Here is a 17,571-nt window from a genome sequence, read left to right as displayed (position 1 = left end):
CAAGAAGAATAATCATTATAAATGAATGTAATAAAAGCAAAGATTGAAAAAGATCTGTAATAACAGCAAATGCCAACTATGAAAAGATAAGAAGTAAAAACAGTGGATCTGATTAGTTCTTGCTAAAATTGCTGACTATAAAAAAAGTCATGATTGAGTTGCAGAATGTTATACACTGAAAGCTGTGTAAGAAATATGGTTCCTAGCTTGCAAAATCATCTTTCACTTTAATGAAAGTGAAAATGTGAAGATATTATGATCTTTAAAATTTAGATAGATAGATAGACAACTAGAACACAAATACAGACATTACTCTGCACTTGAAGAGATGCATATGGTTTATTGGCATGGTACTTAATACCCATAACAATAGAGGTGAGCAGAATAGAATAAAAAAGTGCATGAAAAATTGGCAAAGTATAAAGATCCAAATATTGAAATTCAATGAATTTGGAATAAAAGAGCAACAACAACAGTTCCAACTGTCATAGGAATGCTAACCTAGACAATTTATACAACAACCTCTGAGATATAATGCTATATCAACTTCAGAAAAAAACAGCACTATTAGGGACATATTACATTTCATGATAATATTTATTAATTTCCTACGCATTTGGCTAAGGCCAGAATAGGACACATCGAAGATGTGATCATTTTTTTTTAAACTCTTAATTTAATATAGAAAAAATGATATACAAATAAGCCTAATTACAAACAGATACATATGACAAATGAATAGCAATATACAAAAGAGCAAAATAATTTTTGTTGTAATTAATGCCCCCCAAAATATTATTATTATGGGCAACTGCATGGAGTCTTTAGACTCATCAAGGGAGGCCCTAAATATCATGCCAAGCACTATCAACCATTGCACAGTATTTATCATACTTTTCTTTGAACTCATTCACAGTCATGGCACTCACAACAGACTCTGGCAACCTATTCTACTCATTCACCACTCTCCAAGCAAAAAAATCTAGTCCTGATACCCCTGCTAACTAGACTCTTTCTCAGTTTCCAAGGATGGCCCTTGTTCTCCCACCACTACACCTGTTCTGAAAAATTTCTTCTACATTAATCTTGCAAAAAATCCCTCAGTAATTTGCGTGTCTCAATTATGTTGCACCTTTTCTGCCTGTCAACCAATTTCTGTAACCTGCAAATCTTCAGCCTATCCTCATAAGGTTCATTCCATAGACCTGCTACCATCTTGGTCACTTGTCCCTCTGGATCCTCTCTACCTCCTTCTCATCCCCAAGAAACCCTAGTGACCATAATAAGATGGGGTCTTATTAAGGCTCTATAAAGAAGTATAATAACCTGACTGTCTTTGGTTGTCAGGGTATTCTTCAGTAAAATCTGATGAGCTGCTTTAGCCACTTTTCAATATGTTTTCTAAACTTTAACTCTCTATCATCATCAATTTTCTGGAGTACAGCTCCATCAATGTGGTACACAGCTGGTAATCTTTTCATCCCAAAATAACCTTACACTTTGCCACATTAAACTGATATCCATTTTCCTTTGCCCAGACTGCCAATCTGTCCAAGTCATTCTGCAAAATTTTAATATCATCTTCAATAACTATTGCTCTACCCAGTTTTTGAATGTTTGGCAAACAACTAAATAGTTCCTCTCAGATCCTTTCCTATATCGCTAAAGTACAAATTAAATAGTAGTGGTCCAAGAACAGAGTCATGTGGAATGCCACTAGTCACAGGCCTTCTACTAAACTCTACTCCTGAATAAACTGCGGTCTTGTATTTCTCCATCAACCACCCCCACCCTCTTTGCCAACTTTATATTCATTCCCGTATGCTTCAATTTGTTAAATAGAATTCCGTGCGGTATTCTGTCAAAAGCATTTACAAGTCCAGCAGTATCACCATAAACCCATTACCTTTATTGAACTCAGTTATTGCTGTATTAAAAAATGTGAGCAAGTTACTGAGGCACAACCTACTCTTTGCAAAACGATGTTGCCCATATATAGTATCCTACAACTCCTGAAATGTTGATTGGTTGGTAATTTGCTACATCAGTCTTGGAGTCCCCTTTACGTGATGGAACTATTTTTCCACCCCCTTGGGACTAATCCAGAGTTGAGACTTAGATTAAACAACGTGGTCAAAGGCATTGCCTAGCACCTTTTCGAATGAATGAAAACAGCCTATAACTTCCCCACTGTTGAGTGAAGGCCTCTCCCATTGTGGGTGGGTTGGGTCTACTTCTCCCAGGGAGACTGAAAGTTTCCTTAATTTTACAACAGGTAGGGGATACCTGGGCCATTTATATACTGGGCTATTTTTTTTTTTTTTCCCCAGCTAATTTCCATAGGTGAAGTACACAACTTTACTCGAGCTGGTATACTGTTTAATCCTATAGCTGTATTCAAATCAAAGTTTGGTAATATGCTATGCACCTCCAGTTCATTTATCTCAGGTGGCAATATTGCAGTAACAAGAGAGGCAAAAGCTCATATGGATGATATGATAATCTTACAAATTATTCCCTTAGTAATTCTCTATTTCACCTGATTTAGTTACCTCCATACTATCAGCATTCATTAAAATCATTCTGCCATAAACATTCTTCCTTTTACTTGCAAAATACCAAAAAAACTCTTTGGGATTATCATTAGCCTGTACTGTTAAGTCTGCTTTTGCCATTCTTACAAAACTGGCTGCCCTTCTGGTCTGTGCTTTGTACTGCTCATGTGCCTGCTAGTCACCTTTCTCCTTGAATTCCTTTTGCAAATTTTTCTTTTTTTGAAACTTTAATTTAATGTTAGTCTTCATCCATTTAACTCATACTTGATTTTTTCTCCTGACTCTAGGTACTTTCCTCAAAACACTCCTTTACCACTTCCCATTCACTATCAACATTTCATTCCTTGCAATTTCACAAGCCACTGACCCAAGCAATCTCCTAAGTTTGCCTAAATTCTCCGATGCAGTTACTAGATTTAGCACTCTCAAACCCTAGTACATTCCATCACATGCTGCCTCAGGTAATTATCCCTTAGTAACTGCATAAATTCCATTTTGTTCCTCCCTCGTGTTCTTTCCCCCTTTTGATATATGTTCCCATATTGAATCTTACCCCACAATAATAATTACCCACTCTCCACTCACTGAGTTATTTGCTGATGCATACTATCTCCATCATCCTTTACATCACGTGGTCTATAGAAGTAATCAACTATTATATTTTGTTCTGCTGGCCACTACTTCACACCAGATAGCCTCACGTGCTATTTTCACTGGCCTCAGGAGTTCAACTGCCAGAGAGTAGCAGTTGAACTCCTACTCTCTTTGGTTGCAGTTGATCAGTTATCAATAATACTCCTCTCCCCCAAAACACTATACCTTTCTTATTCTATTTCACTAGCTATATCATCTTCACATGCATGAAATAATAACATAGAATGCATAATTACTTACATATTAGACTCTTCAAATTTCTAATTAGAGGCAGTGAAGGAAAAGAAGAAAGCATATCAAAAGTTCCTGGCAAATAATTTAGCTTGTGCTCTTAGAGAATACAGACACAAATGCAGGAAAGCTAAACACTCTCATAGTATCCACACATAAAAAGGAAATAAAACTGAATGTGAGAATTACGGAGGCATTTCCCTGATGAGTGTTCCTGGTAAGATTTATGCAAGTATACTTGAGAAACAGTTGAGAAGAATTGTGGAAGAAAAGCTTGGTGAAGAACAAGCTAGATTCAGGCCAAATAGAGGCTGTCAGGATCAGATCTTCACTTTATGACAAATAGTTGAGAAATCATGGGAATATAACAAAGATCTGTATTTAAGTTTTGTTGATCTGGAAAAGGTATATGACAAGGTGCCAAGAGAGAAGCTATTCAATACGCTACAGTTATATGGTGTCGATGGGTCATTATATCAAGCAATATTTAGTCTTTATTTGAATTGTAAATCAGCAGTTAGAATTGAAGGAAGTACAGGAAGATGGTTTAATGTTAAATCTGGTGTGAGACAAGGATGTACATTATCCCCTCTGTTATTCATTATCTATATGGATCACATTAGGAAGGAAAATGGTATTAAACATGATATCAAAATTGGAGATGTTAATGTCAGCTCTTTGCTTTATGCGGACGATGTTATACTTCTAAATAAATCTGCTACAAGTCTGCAAGATTCCCTGACTAAATTGAATAACTGTTGTAATAGATATGGTATGAAGGTCAGCAATAAAAAAACAAAGACAATGAAAATAGGCAGAATCGTTGAAAATGTCAACTGCATTGTGAACAGAGAACCTGTGGAACAAGTCAAATATTTCAGCTACTTAGGCATGATTTTTAGTGAAGATGGTAAATTAAATATGGAAATAGACAACAGAATCCACAAAGCTGGTATGGTAGGAAGTCAATTAAATAAATTCATATGGAATAAGAGAGAAATTAGTCGGAGCACTAAATTAGCTGTAAACAGCTAATTTAGTGCTCCGGTTTGAACATTTAGTTTGAACACTGTTGAATTTAGTTTGAACCAGTGTTCAAACCAGTTTTAACTTATGGATCTGAGAGTTGGGTCAGAAGTAATGCACTTAACCAAAGACTAGAGACTGCAGATATGAGAGTCCTGAGAAAGATTGCATCAATGGCAATATCATATTAAAAATGAGGATATTAGGAAAGCACTTGGCATCAGCATCCAGGAATGCGTTAGGAGAGCTAATCTCAGGTGGTATGGTCACTTTAAAAGAATGGGCAAAGAAAGATTGACAAAACAAGTGTTCTCTGCCAGGTTGGCATGAAAACGACCCAGAGGAAGACCAAGATATAGGTGGATTGATACGGTACAAAGTGCCTTAGACGATAGAAATATAAGATCTGATAATGTTGGAGTCTTGACAAATAACAGACTGATTTAGAGGAAAATTGTAGATAGGAAGTTAGTAATGATGTAAATTTTTCATGTAGTACTATCATATCCTGTACACCCCTTGAGGGTACATGGCAGGAATTTGATGATGAATTTCTAATGAGAATTTCTGATATATATTTTGTATTTTGCAGGTTATGGACATGTCACACCACTTTCTGAAGGAGGGAAGGTATTCTGTATTATATATGCACTTATTGGAATTCCATTAACTTTGATCTTATTGACAGCTTATGTGGAAAGACTTATGATACCAACTACACTTTTTCTTCAGTTCCTGAATTCTCGGCTAGGTCATCTCTATCAACCTTTCAACATTAGAGCTTTTCATCTTGTTATTATTGGGGTAAGATTTGATGTTTATATGCTTATTGGTATTAATATTAAAATAATTCTAAAGTATAATCGTAAATAAAGTAACTAAATTAAATTTTTCCATATGAAATCAACTGATGCATTTACCTTACCATTTTGAATTTTAATAAAATTTGGCAATACTTTTAGGTTTAAGGAAAAAGTCAGTGCCATGAAATTGCAGATGTGCAACTGTTTATGAGTGGGCCTGCTGGTTTAACTTTTTTTTTTTTTTTTATAAAAAATATAGTTAAATATTACAGTAAAAACATTATTAAGATCACAGTTTCAAGCCTATTATTATTATTATTCAGGCCTCCATGGAGTCAAACGACTCATTGTGGGAGGTCCTTCCTAAGAATATAAAGTCTGTCAAGACTCATCGAGGGGAGGTCCCCCCCTAAGAAACACAAAGTCTGTCATACCCCTCCTTAAACTCATTGACTGTTCTCACTCTCACCACTCCATCAGGCAATGCATTCCACAGTTCAACCACCCTCCATGCAAAGAAACCACTCCTCACCCTCTTGCTCACAGTTTCCTTTCGTAACTTCCAGGGATGGCCTCTTGTCATCACTCCTTCCCGCTGTTCATCCAAGCGAAAGAACTCCCCAGTGTCACCCCTGTAACCACCTCTCAACAGTTTAAAAGTCTCAATCATATCACCTCTCCTTCTTCTATCCACCAAACTCTGCAGTCCACGTTCCCTCAGCCGATCCTCATAACCAAAATTGTACAGTCCTGAAACTATCTTTGTCACCTGTCTTTGTACCCTTTCCACGGTTAATTTATCCACTTCAAATCCTGGGGACCAAATCTGAGAACAATAGTCTAAGTGTGCTCTGATCAGAGACTTATACAATGGAATGATAACCCTTTTATCTCTGCAGGTCAATATCCTTCTCATAATTGTAGCAATCCTCTGTGTTACCTTCACCACCTTTGCAATATGTCCCCTAAATTTCAAGTTTCTATCAATCATCAACCCCAGATCTCTTTTCTCCCTACTTCCTCCAGTATAACTCCTCCCATAGAGTATGCAGCATCCCATCGATGTTTCCCAAACCTCAAGACCTTACATTTTACTGCATTAAACAGAGACCCCCATTCATTTGCCCATCATCTATCTTATTCAAATCCTCTTGCAGGGCTACCACATCTGCACTATTACTAATAATCCTTCCCAGCTTCGCATCATCCGCAAACAACTGAATATCCCCTTGCAATCCACTGGCAATGTCATTGATATAAAGGTTAAACAATATAGGTCATAGTACTAAGCCCTGTGGGACCCCCACTTGTAACCCTCTGCCTCCTTGAAACTGCTCCACTATACACAACTCTCTCTGATACCTACCAGACAGCCAATCCTGAATCCAGTTGACCAATCTGACATCCAGACCCATGTGCTGCAACTTAAATATCAGCTTATCATGTGGCACCCTGTCAAATGCCTTTGCTAAGTCTAAGAAAATTGCAGTATATGCCTTTCCCTCATGCTAGCATATTGCTAAAACAAGAGTGCCCTTTCACAAATCCATGTTGACTCTCACAGATAACATTACCCTCATCTGCCCAATGCTGTATACTATTAGTATACAGTATCTAAATTATCAAATTAGTATCTATTTGATACTAATCTTGAATTTTCCAAATTCAAACTTTTTTCAAAATTATTTATCACTATATTTAATGTGTGTGGTGAAGAAGCATGCAAAATTTTAACATGCCATTTCTCCTCTCTTTGTTTCCTCCCTTCACTCCTGTCATTTATTGAAACATTTCTTCTATTTTAACTATCCTATAAAACTCACTATTTGCAGCTTACATGTTTCTACCTTATCCCCATTTCTCACTTGTCATCCAAATTTTATAACCCACAGACTTTCAATTGATCTTCATAGAAGCACTTCACAGATCTGTCATCGTCATTATCTTAGTCACCTGCCTCTGAATCCTCTCTTCAACTTCCTAAACAACAACAACAACAAAAAAAAGTGACCAAACACAGTAATTCAGATATTAGTATTAAAGCCTTATAAAGATGGATAATAAATTCCTATCCCTACTTATCATTATGCTTTTAACATTCAAATAATCCTGTATTACCAATTCTGTAATATCTTCTCTGAATTTCAACTCCCTGATCACCCTAAATCTGTAACTTTATAAATTTTTCAGTCTGGTTCTGTCAATAAAATACATAGCTCATAATCTTTTCAGACCTTTACACTTTGTCGCATCACGTTGGTACCCATTATCCATTATCCTTTGACTACTTTGTTAGTCAATTTAAATCATTCTGATGAATCCCTACATTATCTTTATTAACTATTGCCCTTCCTGGTTTAGTATCATCACCATAGAACTGGATATTCCCCTTCAAATTATATCTGATATTACTGATTTCACAAATCATATAGTGTGTATTCTGTGGTACATGACTAGTTACCTACTTTCTTGATTCTGTTTCTTTGATATTTCCTCAGTCATCCTCTTTGGCATTGTCACTAGCCTATCCATGTCTATCTCACTTGTCCCAGTTTACACAAGGTGGCCCATAAGTCATGAAGGGGGTTTAAACATTTAATAACTTTTTTATTTATTATTATTATTGCTATTTTTTTGGATTCATGAAATACAGAACCTCGATTTTTTTTTATTAGTTATGAAAAACCACATCATGTAAATGCCTTCCATTTTCGGCTTCACAAAGATGGGCTCTTTCTATGGCATGTTCCATGATAGCTGTTAATGTTTCTGGCTGCAGTTCCCAAATTTCTGCATGAATGTTCTCCTTCAACTGTTGGATTGTCTGGAATCTGTTCGCATACACCTTTTCCTTCAGGCAGGAAGGAAAACCCCATAGGAAGAGGTTAGGAGCCATCTGGAGAACGTGATGGCCAATTAATTGCAGATCTTCGTGAAATTATTGCAGATCAGTGGCGTAGCTGGGGGGGGGGGCGCCCTGGGCAGCACTTTGAACCTTACCCTATACATCATTTTGACTTTTTGTAACATTTTTGGTGTGTATTGAGAGGGGCGGCAAAAGCTCTAGCTACACCACTGTTGCAGATAATCACAAAATTGCATGATTTTGGTTCATTGTTGGTTTGTGAACTTTTCTTTTCCATAATTAATGGAAAAGAAAAGAATTCCTTAGAATACCTAATAAAATAAATTAATAATAAAAAAAAGTTATTCACATTTTAAACACCTTTGTGACTTAAGGGACCACCCTGTATAACAGATTTCCATGCAGTATCCTGTCAGATGTCTTTGCAAAGTTCAACATTATCATAGTGTAGCCATTTTCTTTATGTAACTCAGCTGTCATTTTATTATAGAGAAAGAGAGTAAATTATTAAGGCAAGACCTGTTCTTCCTGAAGCTGTGCTGCTTTCCACCATAGAGTATCATATCATAGGTACTGCCAGTACCTTGTCTCTGCGAACAGGCTTCCACCAATCACTAGCCTTTGTTAACTCTGTCGAGTGACGTCATTAATGGCTGATTCTGAATAAACCAATCAGAACTCTGAAAGCATTCATACATCTACAACTTGTTGGCGGGGTAAGTTAATGCATTAACAATATTTTGAGCACTAGCCCATAAAAATGTCTGAAAATAAAAAACAATTAAGAAAATGATATGCCTGGAACTGTGAGTGATGCATAATTTCTTGGTATGTATCTTAAAAATATTGCCTAATTACTAAATATACTCTGAATATTTTAAAAAAATATCAAATGCATTCTGTTTTATGTTTAAAATATTGATTTCTTAATTTTGGGCTTGAAAAGTAGGGTTCGTCTTATACATGAGGGCGTCTTATATATATGGAAAATTCCGGTATCTTCCCTTAGGATTTAGGAAGTGCTCTCTCCTAATCAGGGACATTACCAATTCTCTTGCACTTTCTTGTAATATGCTGGCTGATATCCCATCCAATCCTATTCACATCATTTTTTCATAGAATCCTAAGCACTTCCATTTTCATCTACCTTAGTTCAAAAATTGGTCCTTGTCACATCAGTCACTGTTATCTTCCTCTTGATGATACACCCTTGCAAAGTGATTACTCAGTAATTTCTTCACCTGCCATCACCTACCATCTATATTTATTAAAGTTATTCCATTTAAAAAAAAAAATTTTTTTTACTTGCCATGTATAAAAATTCTCTAGGATTTCCATTGGCCTGCTCAGCTAATTTTCTATTATATTTTGATTTTACTTGTTCTTTTACTTTGTACTGTTTGTGAGCTAGTGAATTACATTTGTTATATTCCTTCTAGAATATTTTCTATGTTTCTTTCTTCTTCTTCTTTTTTTTTGGTAATTTTTACTTATTGATGCTATTTATTTTTAATCACCACTTTAGTTATTTATCCCCTTGAGTCTGGATGTGCAGTGTAATAATGCTTTCCTCAACACCCTTTGAGTTTTAATATTTCCCATACACTGGTAATATCCTTCATTTGTCATTTCTTATGCCATAATCTTATTTCAAGGAGTTTCCTAAGCTTGTCATAATGGCCATTGTGTATCACTTTGTAAAATTCCAGATGTTTAGCCATCTCAAGTCACAGTGGCATGGTCACTCTCTCTCTCTCTCTCCACTTGGTAACAAAAGACAGACTTCCAAACCCTGGTTTCTCTACATTGCATTTTTTAAAGTAATGATCTCTCAGTAACAGCATAAATTCTATTTTCTTCTCACTCCATATGTTCTTTCCTATCTCCATTCTCCTCATAGTGTTCTCACCTAGTGTTCATTGAGCTAATTTGGCAACGAAAATCATCTGCATTTTAAAATGTACTAACTGCTTTTAAAAGGCATTAGTTTGCAGTTAATTCTCTATATAGGGAATTGATAACTAAAATTATTAGGATTACATGTATTATTAACATTGGAATGATAGCTAAGGCTTACATTAATGGATAACAGATATAGGAAGTAGATAAGGTGATTAAGGATCTAAGTATTTTGTTGAACATGGATTTGAAAGCATGGGTGTCATATGACAGACTGCTATATGATACATGGTTATTACTTTGGAACATGGCATCAGTTACAGACAAAGTGATTCCTCTGTATAAGGCAGTTATTCATCCTCATTTGGATTACCTGGTTTAAATTTGGAGCTTTTGGTTTAAAATTGTTGGAAAGGATATGTGTGAGAGAGAGAGAGAGAGAGAGAGACAGAATATTCATTCCACTACACAAGGACTGCAGGATAGTGGAATGAATACTCCATATAATCTAAGTTGAGCATAAAATGTAAGATTTGATGAATATACATAGTAGATCAAGAGATGATCGATTTCATTGAAGCATATAAGATTGTTAGATGGAAATATCATACAAGAACTTTTTTTAGATATATTATGATAATTAAATAAGGAGTTATTCATAGAAATTGGGCAGAAAATCTTAAGGAAGGGAGAGGGATAAAAATGGTTTCTTAACTATCAGTAGTTAGTTAATGTGCTGACAGATTTGAATTCTTTCAAAGCAGAGCTGATATAAAGGTACTGTGTATGACATCACATTTGATGAAAAGTTGAAATGCACTACTGAAGGTGGTTGTTGCAATTAATTAATACATTAGCCTTATTTCCAAGAAGCCAGAGACTAATTGTAGGAGGTCAAACAATCAAAGAACAGACCACAATAACTATCATACTGTACCTTAAAAAGCATTCATTGGAATATTCACCACCAACTCTGGCAATGCATTCCACCCATTCATCACTTGCCATGCAAAAATTCTCCTTTTTGCTTCCTTATTTATATGATCTCTTGTTCAGTAGCATTTTACCAGGTGACCAGCAAATTCATGAACAGTACAAGGCACAGGCGAGAAAGGTGACCCACATGGCAAGGAAGGCAAAATCAGATTATGAGAAGAATCTAGCTGAGCAAGCCAAAGGAAATCCCAAAGAGTTATTTCATTTCGTGGCAATTAAGAAATTATAACTATGGAAGATTGACCTTAATGAGTGATGATGGTCACAAGGAGACAGAAGCGGATAAAATAGTTGAGTTACCAAGTGACCACTTTGCAAGGGGTCATTTATCATTCTAGTGAGATTACTGCTTTACCCTATATGCAAGATGTAATGTGGGAACAGAGGTGGATGAATTGGAGGTTCTTAGGATATTGTGAAATCTCAAAGTAAATACAGCTGTGGGATTATATCAGATAGGGTTTTGTGAGAAGGTGCAAGAAAACTGGCAAAGCCTTTGACTAGGCTGTTTAAGTCGCTTAATTCAAAGGAATTATTTTGCCCTCTTTCCACTCCAAGGGAGTGGAAAGAGGGCAAAATAATTCCTTTGCATAAGGGAGGTTCTAAGACTGCAGTAACAAATTATAGACCAATCAGTATCTCAGGCATGGTGGTAAAAGTACTAGAAAAATTGGTAAAAAAAAGAATTCAAGAATGGGTAGATGAAAATATGATACCGATTTGTCTATAATTTGAGCCATTTCCTTTATCACTCAGCTGTTACTCTATTATAAAAAAGTAAATTACAAAGGCATGAACAACCCTTCACAACATGGCTTTGTGAAGGGTCATGCCTTAGTAATTTACTTTTTTTTATGATGGAGTAAGAGCTGAGTTGTATAAAGGAAATGGCTACATGATGATTTTTCTGGATTTTGCAAAGGCATTTGACAATATACCACATGGAACTCTGTTACGCAAATTAGAACAAATGGGGATGGATATGACACTGATTATGTGGATAAGAGGGTGGCTACTGGACAGATATCAATGGTCCCAGCACTGAACCACAAGGTTCAGTGCTTAGGACCATTACTGTTTAATTTGTACATAAATGCTATAGGAAATATTCAGTTGTTTGCTGATGTTAGGTAGAATAATAGTAGAATAATGCGAAATTAGGTAGAATAATAGTTAATCAAGGCGATGTGGAAAACTTGCAGGACATAACAGCGTTAGTAAGGTGGGGTGTCACAGACGCTTAGAACCTCCTCAAAAGATTTTAAATTGACTATAACTTTTTAACAACGCATGGCAGTGAGTCATGCCTCAGTATAGCTTCCCTTCCTGTAACCCACTACTCGATGCCATAGACGACAGGCTGTTGTGCACAAGCAAGTTTAGTGTGCAGAGGTGTAAAGTGTGCTGGGGTCCACTAGACCTCACCTTACCAAAAGTGTGACTATATTTACTTCCGAAACATAAGTTGTTTTCATGTATAATCTACTAAAATATTATCGTTACTGCTGTTTCTTCTATATTTTTACATACCAACTATAAGCAAATATGTTTTCGTAAATATTTAGAGGGTACTTTGAGAATAATATCTTTTTATTTACAAGATGAGTTACAAGCAGGAAGAACAGAGGTTACGTCAACTTATAGATGATGCTTTGACAGACGAGGAGCCATTTAGTGGAGATGATAATAGTGAAATTGATTTAGAATTAGTCAATAACCATGACTCCGATACAGAAGAAGACTGTGAGGAAAAATCTTCAGAGGAAGAATCCACAAAGAATCCACTAATATTGATTAAAAAGATATGGATTTCTATAATACAATACATTATTTGGGTGGGTCTGTGGGACTCCACCTTATCACTTTTGTTACATTTTCCCACCTCACCAGTGCCGGGTTAAATAGACTGTCAGTATGAGCAAAAGCTAATGGGTGTCAGTTTAAAGTCAAAAAATGTAGAGTTATGCATTTTGGGATAAATAGATTACAAACCATGTATCACATTGATGGCACTGTACTCCAGGAACTAGATGAAGCTAGAGATTTAGGGACGATGGTAGACAGAGAGTTAAAGTTTAGAGGACATATTGCTAAGATTGCTAAGGTAGCCCATAAGATTACTTGGCTATTGAAGAACACATTAATAAGTAGAGATAAGGAAGTTGTTATTCTTCTTTATAAGGCCTTGATATGCACACATCTGGGTTACTGTGCTCAAGTCTGGTCCCCTGGATTTCTCAGGGATGAGGATTTGTGAATTGTGGAAGGTGTGTGGATTGCAGAAGTTGGTTGATAGAAGAAAAAGAGGGGATATGATAGAAACATTTAAGTTGCTTAAAGGGTTTTATAGGATAGATGCAGGGCAAATGTTTCAGCACTTGGCTAGAGGGACCAGAACATGAGGTCATCTCTTGGAAGTTGAATAAAGGTGTGGTTAGTAGGGATGTGAGCAGGGCCAGTCCGAGAGTATCTGACACCCCTAGGCAAAGAAAATTTAGATGCCCTATACATTGTCTCTCTCTATATATTTTGTCATACTCACACAAAAATCTGGCACCCCGAAGTCTTAGTGCCCCTAGGCGATTGCCTAGGTTCGCCTAATGATAAAACCAGCCCTGGGTGTAAGGACTAGAGTTTTTGCTTGGAGAGTTGTGAATGATTGGAATGAGATGCCAGAGTCACTTGTGAGTACTTTGTCTGTTAATGGCTAAAGGAAAGGCATGATAGATTGTGTGGATAGATTGGGTCTCCCATGATGAGTTTTCAGACTCCATGGAAGTGCCCATACAATAATAATAATAACTCTAAACACTTCCCATTCTTGAACTGCCTATCCTCCTTCCTATTTTTATTCAATACTGCTCTTAACTTCATATATGAATACACTAACAAAAGACTCATCGTACATTTCCACTACATTTTCTGCAGAAGGTAACCTGTGTTCCACCTACAGCAACTAAAGTAAGTCTTCCATATTTAACCTTTCTTCTAATAATGACATAACTGCAAAATTCTCTTGAGTTTTATTTTGCTGCTTCAGCCAATCTCTTTTCATATATCAGATTTCCTTCTCACTCCATTCCTTACATTTTTAGCCAGTGCTTTATACTCTTCATGCTGCTGCTGAGAGGTGCCTTATTCTTTATATTTATTATGTACTACTGGCTTACAAACTATTGCGAATGGGAATCACATTAAAAAAAAAAATTATTATTGTACAGGTACCTAAATGGAGTCTTACGACTCACTGGCAGGAGAGCCAACTACCCACACAGTATCCATCATACCTCTCCCTTGAATCAACATAATGTTATTTAGGAAAATTAAAATCACGATCAAATTCCTGATATCCTTGGCGGGGGGGTACAGGATTGGATGATAGTACTAGGTACAGATTTACATCATTATGCCGGGTTGGCCGAGTGGTTAGCATATCCACTCTCCAGCCAAAAGGCTGCAGGTTCGAATTCCACCATGGGTATGGATGTTTGTGATTGTCTGTGAATGAAAATACTAGTGGTGGTGACCGGCGGTAGATGGCATTGGTGTAGATGATGAAAGTAGAGCGGTTCGTTGTAGTTGGATTGAGTGGTTGAGACGGAGAGTTGTGGAGTAGGTGCCCTCCCTCAATGAGTCTTTGGACTCCCTGGAGGTGTCATGTAATAATAATAATAATTACTAACTTCCTATCAACAATTTTCCTCCTGTTATCTGTCAACATTCCAATATTATCAGATCTTTCTTACTGTATCAATCCACCTACATCTTGGCCTTCCTCTGGGTCTTTTTCCTGCCATCCTGGCAAAGAACACTTGTTTAACTAATCTTTCCTCTCCCATTCTGTTTAAGTGATCATACCACCTGAAAATGGCTCCGTTAACACATTCCTGAATATTAACAATTCAAGTTCTTCCCTAATATTGTAATTTTTAATCTGATATTGCTATTGATGCCACCTGTTCACTCCACTAATCTCTCTCAGAACTCTGATATAAGAACTCTCCAGTCTTTGATGAAATGTTTTTTTTCTAATCCAGCTCTTTGATGCATAAGTTGAAAGTTTGAACTGTCTTGTTTACAGCGAATTTAGGATTTTGACTAATTAATCTCTTATTCCATATAAATTTATTCAGCTGACGTCTTACCATACCAGCTTTACTAATTCTATTGTGTCTTGTTTTCAAACTCTTTTAGTTTTTCTTGAATAATGTTTGTGTATTTGAGTCTACAGTACACGTCTGATAGCTGTTCAACTTTGATTCATTTCAAAACTTTCTAACACACCCTTCTTTTCAACATGAAGTTCAATTTTATCCTACTCAACATTAAATGGTGATCACTTCCTATTTTAAATCCTCTGTATACCCTTGTGTCCTGAACCAGTGGGAAAACATCACTGTTGACAATAACACAATGAGCCTTCTTATTCCTTGCCTCTTCTCTCCATGTGAATTTGTGTACATTTTTATGTTGGAACATGGTGTAAGTAATAACTAGTCCATGTCCTGAAGCAGAAATCTAGCAGGTACTTACCATTATTATTAGCTTTGCTCTTTTTTCTAAATTTTCCTAAAACATTCTTATGTCTGGTCATCATTTCCTACTCTGATGTTTAGATCTCCAACAAGGACTAATTTTTCCTTTTCATTGTGTCAGCTACCTTCTCTAATGCCTCAAAAAATTCCTTCACTTCTTCCAACAATTAACAACATAGATAAGTATAATATTGTCATTCTTCCAATTGTGCTACAGAGGTGCTTATCTATGTTTGGAGGGGGAGGAAGGGGGAATACTGGTACGGGATGTTAGTTTGATGGGAGGTAGATAGCCATTGGTTAAAAAAGGTGTGGTTGAATTCAGTAGAGCAAATCAATTTTGTCCTGTGAACTAGGGTTTTATAGTGCCATATTGTTGGGTGGGTGGGTGGAGGCCAGTGGCAGCCGGTGAAAATTTTAAGTGGGGGTGCTGCATATACAAAAAAAAAAAAAAAAAAATTGCTAATCAGTAATGAATTTATTAATAAATAAATTTATATATTAAAAATTGCTTTATTAAAAATATTTCATCCTCACCACGAACAAATACCAATAATAAAAGTTTTGTATCAATAGCAATGACAAGTGCAAACGAATATTGGCGTTAGATCGCAGTGCATTGTTTCGTGTAATGATAATTGAAAAAATATTATTCTTTTCATATTTTCAATAGTGACACTCGTCATAATTCAGCCTTGTATCTATAATAAATAAATAATTATATGTTATTTTAACAAAATAAAATAAGATTTACAAAAAATAGTTCGCCATGCACACGCACCAATAATAAACATTTCATATCTCACAGAAATAAGGCGCGTAAGGATACTAAAAGTACACTGCCTTTTGAGCAGTTACAGTTGGGAAGGGAATGACGTAACGTGCAATGACAAGAGCAAACGAATATCGGCGTTAGATTGCAGTGCATTTGTTTCGTAATCTAAAGCGTTAATCGAACAATTCCAATTATTAACTATTCAATCAATGTCAAAACATAAGCTGTAACCTTTAACATGTTGTACTGCATTTATATAATGTTTGTAAGCATTGTTATTATTTATAAACACAAACAAAATTTAATTTTTTCGTTTTTTCCTTGGGGGGTGCTGCAGTGTCGCAGTGCTTATGTACGGGCCGCCACCAGTGGAGGGTGATATGGCTGTCAATGTGTATGTGTGTGTGTTGTGCATTTTTATAGATGGTGAAGGCCATGGATCCATCTGATTGTCTTATAACTAGGGTGTTCATAAAAGGGCATACTGTTGTTACTTCCTGTTACTAGAGTGAACTGGATCCTTGGATGTTCAAATGGTAAAGAAAAGTGTTTAGGATGTCCATGCCATGTGGTCAAATAGTAAACACATCATTTACATAGCATAGCCAGACAGTAGGTTTTGAGGTGTTGGGAGGAGACAGAGTTTAAGGCATTTTTTTCAAATGCTTTCATAAAGGAGTTTTCTGTGAGGGGGAGCCTATGTCCTCTATTTGCTCATAAAATTTTCCTTGCCGAATGAAATAGTCTGTGTTCATGGTGAACTGAAACAGGGCTAAGATATCGGGAGGAAATTCTGCTTGGATTGGATCAACAGTATCTTTAAATGGAAAGAACAGAAGCTGCACACCACTGAGATAAAGATGCTGAGGCAGGCCAGAGGCACTATCATGCTGGATAAAGTGCATAACAAACACATCCATGGGACCTTCAAAGTTAGATCTATTGCTGATGAAATAATTGAGTGATGGCTTAGATGGTATGGCACATCATGAGATGTGCCACACCATCACACGATTAGAAGGTAGATCACACGATGCAGAAGGTAATGGAATTGTGCATGGCACTGAGGGGATGTGGTAGACCCCGATTAACATGAATGTCCCTTATAAAAAAAGAAAGTCTCCAAACTGTCCATTTGGAGACATTGACAACCCAGGAAAAAATACCTGGCAGTTATGACTAGGAGAGCCAACCCCAAATGAATTGGGATAATAGTGAAGACAAAGAGGAA

The 17,571-nt window shown here is 36.4% G+C and overlaps 1 protein-coding gene across 1 annotated transcript in view; it reads left to right on the top strand.

The window, feature by feature from the left end:
- The window catches only part of LOC150102504 (potassium channel subfamily K member 1-like), a 67,756-nt gene that overhangs the window by 30,012 nt on the left and 20,173 nt on the right, over window positions 1–17,571 (top strand). Inside the window, exon 3 of the mRNA XM_090399605.1 lies at window positions 5,059–5,270. Within this exon, the coding sequence (XP_090255731.1) occupies window positions 5,059–5,270 (212 nt within the window). The remainder of the gene's footprint in view (window positions 1–5,058; window positions 5,271–17,571) is intronic.

The sequence above is a fragment of the Typopeltis vanoorti genome, chromosome 10 (assembly GCF_054136105.1).
Source record: "Typopeltis vanoorti isolate ZY-2024b chromosome 10, IOZ_Tvanoo_1.0, whole genome shotgun sequence".
In the NCBI taxonomy this organism is placed as follows: Eukaryota; Metazoa; Arthropoda; class Arachnida; order Uropygi; family Thelyphonidae; genus Typopeltis; species Typopeltis vanoorti.
This window is presented reverse-complemented; position numbering and strand designations above follow the sequence as displayed.